This window comes from Erpetoichthys calabaricus, chromosome 15, assembly GCF_900747795.2.
Source record: "Erpetoichthys calabaricus chromosome 15, fErpCal1.3, whole genome shotgun sequence".
Taxonomy (NCBI): Eukaryota; Metazoa; Chordata; class Cladistia; order Polypteriformes; family Polypteridae; genus Erpetoichthys; species Erpetoichthys calabaricus.
This window is the reverse complement of record NC_041408.2, coordinates 78,132,595-78,142,606: the sequence shown is the minus strand read 5'-3', so window position 1 is coordinate 78,142,606 and position 10,012 is coordinate 78,132,595. Positions and strand designations below refer to the sequence as shown.

At 38.2% G+C, this 10,012-nt stretch overlaps 1 protein-coding gene across 1 annotated transcript; it reads right to left on the bottom strand.

The window, feature by feature from the left end:
- Nucleotides 1-541: 541 nt before the first annotated feature.
- LOC114666132 (calaxin-like) lies at nucleotides 542-1,156 on the bottom strand. Its single transcript, XM_051919251.1, has one exon. It carries the CDS (start codon nucleotides 1,154-1,156, stop codon nucleotides 542-544), a length of 615 nt encoding a protein of 204 aa, XP_051775211.1.
- Between the last annotated feature and the right edge of the window lie 8,856 nt (nucleotides 1,157-10,012).

Sequence of the window (10,012 nt, the reverse complement as noted above, 5' to 3'; positions counted from 1 at the left end):
GTTCTGCTTTCTATCTAAGGTGTTGACTATAAACCATAATTTTGCCGGATTAATGCATCAGCTCACAGATTTTTCTAGACAAGTCTTAATTCTTAATTGATACAGCTATACTGCTAAATCTCTAAAGTGTCGTCTGACTTCTGTCACATTAGACTACATTAAATAGATGGTAAAGATGGTGGACTACTTTGCACAAGATTGAAAGTTCAGTCCCACAACTGTCAGTATAAACCTGAATGACTCCTCACCTCTCTGTGGCTAGAAGTCATTTTTTCAAATGGTGCCTGTAAATTATCCTGGGATGAAGTTTATTGCAGAAATTTGGTATTAAAAAAAAACAAGTTTAACATGTTCACTTTGGGTAGCCCTGCCTAGTGACTATGGAGCTACTGCTTTAGTTCCCACCGCACATTTGACTCACTTCTAACATGCACAAAAATATGAAGTGTGCACTTTGGTTTTATCACAGTATTATGGAGGTGTCACTTTTAAAAAACAAAGATTGCCAGAAAATTGAAAAATAAATCTGAAGCCAAACCATTTATATTTCAGAGGCGTTCAGGAAGGTCTGTCCTTCAAATGCAATTATGGCCTTTGGATCAGGCAGACAACTTCCGAAGGCCTCGAGCAGAAGGTGTTCTTCTCGAACAGACTTTTCAAAGTCAGCAAATGACAGCATGCCATCATGATCATGATCCATCTTTTTTAACGTAATGTCAACCAAGTCTTTAATCCCCTCATCAGGATCTTCTTCTGTTGGCTGTTTAACTAGGCTGCTTTTAAGCATCTGGAACATTTCCCCCCAGGAAATACTTCCATCCCCATTCCAGTCATACACATTGAAGCAGAACTCAATTTTTTCATCCAGTGAACCTCGCAGAAAAACCGAGAGCCCTCCTATCCACTCCTCCAAGCATATATAACCATCATTGTCCTTGTCAAATGCACAGAACACTCTGCCCATCATCATGTCATCTGTCATTCGAAATGTGTTGTGAAGAATGTTCATGAACTTACCACGGTCCAAACTGCTCACTGCCCGCCGCTCATGTTGTTCCCCAACCAGGTCATGGAACAACCTCATTAAACATTTCACTTCCTTTCTGGAAAAATTTTTTCCAAGCTTGACAAGCTTCTGCAGATCTGGCAAACTCATGGGGAAGTCATTCAGAACAATGGATTACATGGCAACCCAATGATGTGAACTACAGCACCAGCAGTGCACATGTGAGTTGCCATGGGTGGTGACAAGATCATTTATGAGGTGACATAGATGAGCTGAAACAAATCTCATGAGAAAAAAGGAAACGGGGTTTAGGGGAAAGAAAGGCCACGCCTACCAAAGGTGGGGCAGGGCAAGCTAGAACAGACAATATTTTACTGCGACAGCGAAAAACTACTACATGACACAAGCTGAAAAATAAATGGATTAAGAGATCAAATTAATATTCCTGTATTTCCAATATTTAACATTTTTTAATGCTGTTGGGGACTTTAAGAGATATCTGTAGAATTGCTAGAAGGGGGAGGGGGAATTGCCATGCAATGTACTTTTAGCTCAACAATAAGTGTATGTATGTAGGCCGTTACTTCTGGAAAAAACTGAGTATCTTTATTAGGAAAAATTATAAAATAAAAAAGAGGAAGAAAAAGAAAATGAAAAAACTATCAGAGGAACAAGAAAAACCTTTCACCAGATTCAGTGAAGCAAAGAGTGCTTTAGAAACTCGAAAAATATATTTACATGGAAACAGGAGTGAAAAATGGTTGTTAGTTGAATAAAAAGTAAAAAGAGATTTAAAAAGAGAGAAAAAAGTATTATATTAATATCGGTAAACAGACACATTTTTGTAATCAATGTATCTGTATTTTTGTAATCTTTAAACAATACATTTAACAGTATAATTTGAATTTTTCAGTCCTATATACAGTGGATTCAGAAAGTATTCAGACCCTTTCACTTTCTACCTACTTTACTGTGTTGTAGATTTATTTTAAATGGGTAATTTGCCATTTTTTTCCCATTAGTCTAAACTCAATAACCACAGATGACAAAGTAAAAGCATGTTTTCAGAAAGGTTTGCAAATTAAAAAATAAAAAATTGAAATCTCTCATTCATATTAGAATTCAGACACTTTGCTGTGTGGCCAAATCGTGGTCAGGCATGTCCTGTTTGCTTTAGTCCTGTTTCAGGTGTGTCTAGAATTTGATTACAGTTCACCTGTGGCAAACAGAATTCATCGCACATCAAAGGCACACATCAGTGTATATACGGTCCTACAATTCACACTGTATATCAGGACAAAATCCAAGTCATGAAGTCTAAGGAACTCTTTGTAGACATTTGCAATCAAATAGACGTAAGGCATAGATCAGGACAAGGGGATAAAACCATTCCTAAAGCTTTGAGAGATCCCAGGAGCAAAGTGATCTCAATGATTGAGCAACAGAAGAAGCTTAGAATCTCCAGGAATCTTCCCAAGAGTTGGCTGTTCAGCTACAGTATATTGAGTAACAGGGCAAGAAGGGCCTTGGTCAGGGAAATGAGAAAGAACCCAAAGGTCATTCTAACAGAGCTTCACAAATCCTCTGCTGAGATGGGACAACCTGTCAGAAGGACAACCGTCTCAGCAGCACTCCGTCAATCAGGCATTTATATTAAAGTGGCTAGATGGAACTCACTCTAGAGTAAAAGGCAAATGACAGCATTTAAATGACCCTGAGAGCATTAGGAAAAGGATTCTCTGGTCTGATGAGGCAAAAACTGAATTCTTTGGGCAGAACTACAAACACAATGTCTGAAGAGACCAGGTAATGCTTAGCACCTGCAGAATACCATCCCTATGGAGAAGCATGGTGGTGACAGCATCATGTTATGGAGGTGCTTCTTTACAACAGGGACTGGGAGGCTGATCAGAATTAAGGGATGGGTGAATGCAGCCAAATACAGAGAGGTGCTTGAAGAGGACCTACTCCACAGTCACACAAAACTCAGAATAAGCAATGGTCCTCTCTTTAGCACAACAATGACCCAAAACATACAGCCAAGACAATGCTGGAGTGGCTTCAGGACAAGTCTCTGACTGTCCTTGAGTGACTGACCCAGCCAAATCACTGACTTTTAAACACCATTAAAGATCCATCCATCCATTTTCTAACCCGCTGAATCCAAACACAGGGTCACAGGGGTCTGCTGGAGCCAATCCCAGCCAACACAGGGCACAAGGCAGGAAACAATCCTGGGCAGGGTGCCAACCCACCGCAGATATGTGAAGATTTCTAAAGATGACAGTTTACAGATGCTTCCCATCCAATCTAATAAGAGTTTAAAGGGATCCGTCAGGAAGAATGCGATAAATTCTCAAATATAGGTGAGCAAGGCCTCCAGAAACTTTCCAAGAAGACTTAGAACTTGTAAATGCTGCCAAAGAAGCTTCTACAACATACTGAATTCAGGGTCTAAATACTTACACAAAATAAATTTATGAAGGAGAGATTTCAGTTTATGATCTTTAATAAATTTGCGAACCTTCCTGAAAATATGTTTTTATTATGTCATAATGGGTTATTTGAAGTAGATGGATAGCCAAAAAGGCAACTCTACTATTTTAAAATTAAAACTATAATAAAGTGTGCACAAAGTGAAGGGGTTTGAATACTTTCTGAAACTGCTATATAAAAATGTAATTATCCTTTCCATATTTACAGTGAAATTATAGAATATCCCTTCTTCATTTGGACAAAATAAACTATCTTCAGTAGTAGATCATCATTATATCTTGCCTGAGGTGTTTGGTGGGATGGGGAACACTCCTAATGCTGCTTTGAGAACATTCTGTATTACAGCCTGGTACCTCAATGGCTCTGAAATGAATATGGATTTTAATTTTTAATTGGATAATCGCCTTCATTTATTTCAGGGTTAAAATCCAATTTAAAATTGAATTTCAAAGGAGGTAGATCTTGTCTTTAATTTTATAAGCACATTTAATTTTCACACCTTTTGAAATTCGTGTCTCAAGTTATTAAGTTAAAGTTAAATTCAAATCCTTGTGAGATGGCTATACATAAGTAGAGATGAAGTTGGCAGCCACCCACACAGGAAGAACCTCAATTATCTCTTTCAACTCTCTGTTAATCAGAAGCAATTTCTTTGTGAAGTTACTACTTTACTTACCGGTGCTCAAACTTGCCATGAGGTTTAACAGTCTGAGTTAGTTTACTATATCTTCATTTATTTGTTGTTTAGAGGTGATGTACAGTAGCAAACCAAATACAGGCTGGACTCTGATTTAATTCCCAGATGTGAAGCCTCTTGGATGAACTTTGAACAATTAGCATATTGATGGAAGTGCAGGTATTATGTTAAGATGAGCCCTGCCTACTAGATTTTGTAATTTGTTCAGTGTGTTGGTGATCTGGACAGAAACAGAGGATACCTCCTTTGGAGAACAGAAAATACTACTTTTCAGTACATTTCTTGTTGATAATAATGACCCTTTCAATCTATGAAGATATTCTGATACCAGAAACTGCGTTTAAAATTTTAGCCATAACAGAGGGCTCTACAAATAGATGACAAGGCCAATTCCCCTTATATCTGTGTAGGTTTTCTTTTACACTCAATTGCTCCAGAATGAATGAGTGTGAGAGTTTGACTAACTGCTCACTGTGTGTACCACAGATTTATTTGTTATATTAGCTGGTGAATCTAATTTGTCCTTGTATGAGTGTACCATTGAATGGACTGCAATGCCTTACAGGGGTTAGCCCATCTTCAACTGTGGGCTCCAGCACAGGGGTACTGCCAGAAACTTATATCTGGGTGAATATGTGTAAAAGTGAATGTTCTAGGAAGTAAGAGATCATCCTTCCAACAAAAATAAACACTGCTTAAAATTTATAAAAAAAAATCAAGCATTATTATATCTGTGCCACATGAATTAGTGAATACCAAGATGATTCAGGATATTTCCATTTAAACAAATTCTTCAAAGCTATTTTAGTAACATCCATCCATCCATCCATTGTCCAACCCGCTGAATCCGAACACAGGGTCACGGGGGTCTGCTGGAGCCAATCCCAGCCAACACAGGGCACAAGGCAGGAAACAATCCTGGGCAGGGTGCCAACCCACCGCAGGACACATACAAACACACCCACACACCAAGCACACACTAGGGCCAATTTAGAATCGCCAATCCACCTAACCTGCATGTCTTTGGACTGTGGGAGGAAACCGGAGCGCCCGGAGGAAACCCACGCAGACACAGGGAGAACATGCAAACTCCACGCAGGGAGGACCCGGGAAGCGAACCCGGGTCCCCAGGTCTCCCAACTGCGAGGCAGCAGCGCTATCCACTGTGCCACCGTGCCGCCCCCAATATATATTGTAACATTATATTTGAAATATAATAAAACAAACATTTCCCCTCATATATTGTAATTTGCATATTTGTAAATACATCGTACATAAGACATGCAGTATACTGTGTGTTCAGTTCTAGGTTTCTGAAAAATCATTATTGCTTATGTTTTTGCCTGAAACATATTAAACACAGCCTTCCCAAAGAATCTAGCTAATTGGTATTATTAGTACATGCAGGAAGTGAGGTATTCTGAGCTGAAGCATGTACTGTAAGTTCAAAGTCTTTTAACTTTACAAGCAAAATTTAAAAAGTTATAGTGTTGACAATTTTCTAAATACATATCTCTTCAATATTAGTATGTAGAGTTGAAAAAATCTACTGTCAGGTAAACAATTTTAACTATAAATTCATCTAGAATATTAGAGCACCTGTTCGTCAGCACATTTTAGATCAGTGGAAAGATCATATGCAAAAAACAGCAATATATATCAAGATATTTCGAAATATGTATATATAATAGTAATACATTTTACTAATATAGCACCTATACTCTAAAATACATTGCATATTATAACAATTTACAGTTGCATTTTAAAATGTAAAATATATGCTTTACAGTATATTATTCTTATTTTGATATTATTAATATTTTAAAATATATTGAGAAGTGTTTTTATATTTTGGAAAATATACTACACTTTACAAAAACGGCAATAATTTACATATAAAAACAGGAATAAGTGCGGGAGAAGAAAATATACCTCAGTATACAGTCAGATACTGCAATATATTTATCCTTTAAATATACTGTAACATTTTAAAATGTATTCATGTTAGCTGCAATATGCTTTTAAAAAATATTATTTAAATGTATTTCATTTTCTAAGGGTTTCTTTCGGCCACTATGCCCTTCTGTTAACATGTTAAATGTAACATCTTTGACTAGTCAGTATATTGAAGATATCTGAAAGATTAGATTTCTAAATTGTAAAAATGACACATTAGAATGTAATCCTGGACAGTCAACGTAAAGAATGACATGTTTTTTGCTGTTTTTTTTTATTCCTTCTGATGTTTTGAAAGACCAGGAATCGCCCACAGGCTGAAGTAGGCAGAAGCTGCAATGAGGGGCTTGTAGCTGTACAGTGACACGCGTCTCGGATGCCGAACTAAAAAGTGTAACTTTCCTTGCGCAAAGTGTGGCGGCTCATAAGCGACGTTTCATACTGAAAGTAAATGAAACTACCCGTTTAATAGACTGTCATGGCGATCCTGTCCGTATGTACTGGGTTTGACGCAAACGAAAGTAACCCTGGACTGTGGTTAATATTTTCCGTTTTCATTTAAAGACCAAAAAAAGGAAAGAAAAAACTAATGAAATCAGAGACGTTCTCAATAGCAGAAACAAAACTGAGCAAAATATGTCGTTAACATTACTTCATGGATGTTTCGCCTAAATATGAATTTTAAAAAGCGGCTCATAGGTTATATGTATGAGCTAGAGCGGCTTTTGGGGGGTGGCAAGTGGGGCGATCGCCCCAGGCCCCGCGTGTCCCATTCCGGCGGATTTGTCAAGTTATACTCTCCAGTATACATCCACTGTGTCTCAAGACAGGCTTTGCGATCTGGCGATCTTATCTATAGAAAAAGACATTGCATCCAGATTGGCCTACGAAGATGCCATCAACAACTTTTCCAATCGGAAGACAAGAAAATTGGATTTTCGTCTCTGAACCTGGAAACCAGTAAGAGATTTAATGGGGATATCTCCACGTTGATTTCACACCTCCTGCTGAAACACTGAAACTCGCATTTTATTTGTAGGCCATAAACTTGTCCGAATATTAATGCACAAAAACATGTAACGCTAATGATAACTGGCTGACATGACATCAAAGTGAGTTATGACTATGACATCCCGCATATCGAGACTCGCAGTATACTTGGGTACTTTTCTAGAAGAGGCCCTGCTAATTTCCGCATGACACCGCATCGCATTTCGCACTGCACTGAATTATGAATCGCAATTTTTTAGTAGATTATATCGTTAGATTTTGATCAAGTCCGCGTGTTACCTTGCAAAAATTTAGCTGTTGAGAAAAGCCAAGCAAAATGACACCTTTTATTGGCTAACTAAAAAGATTACAATATGCAAGCTTTCGAGGCAGCTCAGGCCCCTTCTTCAGGCAAGCTTGCATACTGTAATCTTTTTAGTTTGCCAATAAAAGGTGTCATTTTGCTTGGCTTTTCTCTACATTCAATAATGGCTAACACGGTACAACGCCCTAGTACTAAAAGTGTAGCTGAATATCGTAATGAGAAAATCCGGTGTATGTTAACATTATTTTTATTAAATTCGCGCGCAGGTTTATACAGTCCACACATACCGGTAACAGTGTTTGATGTAGCCGGCACCAAATTGAGTTGGTCAGCCCTAGACCCCCGCACACCCCTAAGGCCGCCTCTGTGCATGAGACTCCACGACGCTGAATTGGAGTTAACCGGTTCTGAAAATTAACAGAGTAATTACAGCTCCTTAAAATATTTAACAATGAAGTGGCACGAACACATACTGCTGAGTACATCAGTATATGCAAAAAATAAATAAATATCGTTCTCATTTGTACCCGGAGAAACTGCCGACGAGTTCTGTGTCACCTCCGCCGAGTGAAACGTGACATGAAGAACTACCCGCTGAAAATGACGTCAGCGGCAACACGCCCACTATAGCCGGCCCGCCAATTTCACCGGAAGAATAAATCCGAGAGCCAACAATAGTATGATGTGCTGCCAGTGCGTCAGTCAGTTCAGATTCGCCGGCTCTTCACTCCAATAATATCATCCAGGGGCACGTTTCATGTCTCAGATCTTCAACCCTGAATTTGTTTAAGTAGGTTTGGGAGTGTTAAGTTACATCAAATATTGAAGGAGAGGTGACGGATAAAGTCCGCCAAGTGGACCAGTGATGAACTGAATATTTTTAGAGCGACACTGTATTAAAATATGTTACGATATTTTTAGAGATCCGGTGGGTCTGTGAGACATTTTTATTCTGCTCCTGGAGACGTGCGATATAGAACTGATCGGAGACACTACTTTATTAAAGGGATCTATCTCATGGGTTCACACCTTTCCCCTCCGGTCATGTTTTGTCTGCCACAGACCACATCCTTCAGAGGTTAACTGCACCTAGCACTGCTTTTTATTTAATTTATTAGACAATTATATAATAACGAAGGAGCATGGTATGGTACAGTTACATTTACTCCTTCTTAAACTTCAAGGTCACTTTATATTGTCCATTTAGTAAGTTTTTTTTTATTAATTCCGTACAAATAGATACATTTTTACAAAAAATAGGATTGAAAACAAATCAAACCCCACCCCTGAGAAGGAGAGCATGGCCAAAGGAGTAATACTTAAAGCTTGTAAACATACCTAAATTATTGAGTTTAATAGGGCAATAAAGATAAATGGAGAAGAAAAAGAAATGCGGAGATAATTCTTATTCTAAAATATTATTGATTAGATCCTGCCGGGTTTTGAAAAAATTTCTGTACAGATCCTCTAACTGAGAATTTGATTTTTTCCAGTTTCAAATAATATAAAACATCGGTTTCCCACTGACTTATAAGAGGAGAGTTAGAATTCTTCCAATTTAACAAAATCAGTCTGTGTGCCAAAAGTGTAGTGAATGCAATCTTAGTTTGTTTGTCCTTCTCCACTTTAAATCCATCTGGAAGAACACCAAACACAGCTATTAATGGGTTAGGAGGGATTGTGACACCAAGGCTGTCTGAAAGGCACTTAAAAATTTTGGTCCAAAATGATGTTAATTTGGTGCAGGCCCAGAACATGTGACCCAGTGAGGCTGGAGCTTGGTTGCAGCGTTCACAGGTTGGATTTTGCCCTGGAAATATTTTGGACAGTTTTAAGCGAGACAGATGAGCTCGATATATAATTTTGAGTTGAATAATTCTATGCTTTGTGCATATGGAACTCGAGTGGATTCTCTGCATTGCTACCTTCCACTCCTTTTCTGATATATTAATTAAGAGATCTTTTTCCCATTGTCCTCTTGGATCTTTGAAAGGAAGGGACTCTAATAAAAGTTTATATATTGCAGAAATGGTGTCGAAGTCCTCGAAATTGAGCAGTACTTTTTCCAGCATGGTGGAGGGTACAAGGTGAGGAAAATCGGGCAGGTTCTGTTTAACAAAGTTTCTAATTTGAAGATAGTGAAAGAAATGTGTAGCTGGAAGGTTAAATTTGGAATGTAATTGTTCAAAGGATGCAAAGATATTTAGTAAGGTTTTCAATTGGAGAATCTTTTCAAGGTTTTTGGACCTTTTTTGATTTTTTTAAATTTTGCTTCTGATTTAGTGATTTTTTAAAACCTATTTATTTGCAGGTATTGCATATCTGGACATCTGACTCAAGTGAATCTGAGTTGTATTGTCCTTTTTTTTTCATACTGATTCTCAGCACTCAGACTCGGGCTGCTCAGTCAGGAGTGACGTCAAGACCTTGGTCCACATTGGTAGCCTCATGCATGTCTAAAGATCTTCCCAGCGAGTCTCAAAATAAATAACAAGGTAGGCGACAGCAGGGGGTTGCAGTGTGTCAGCTGGAATTATTTTGA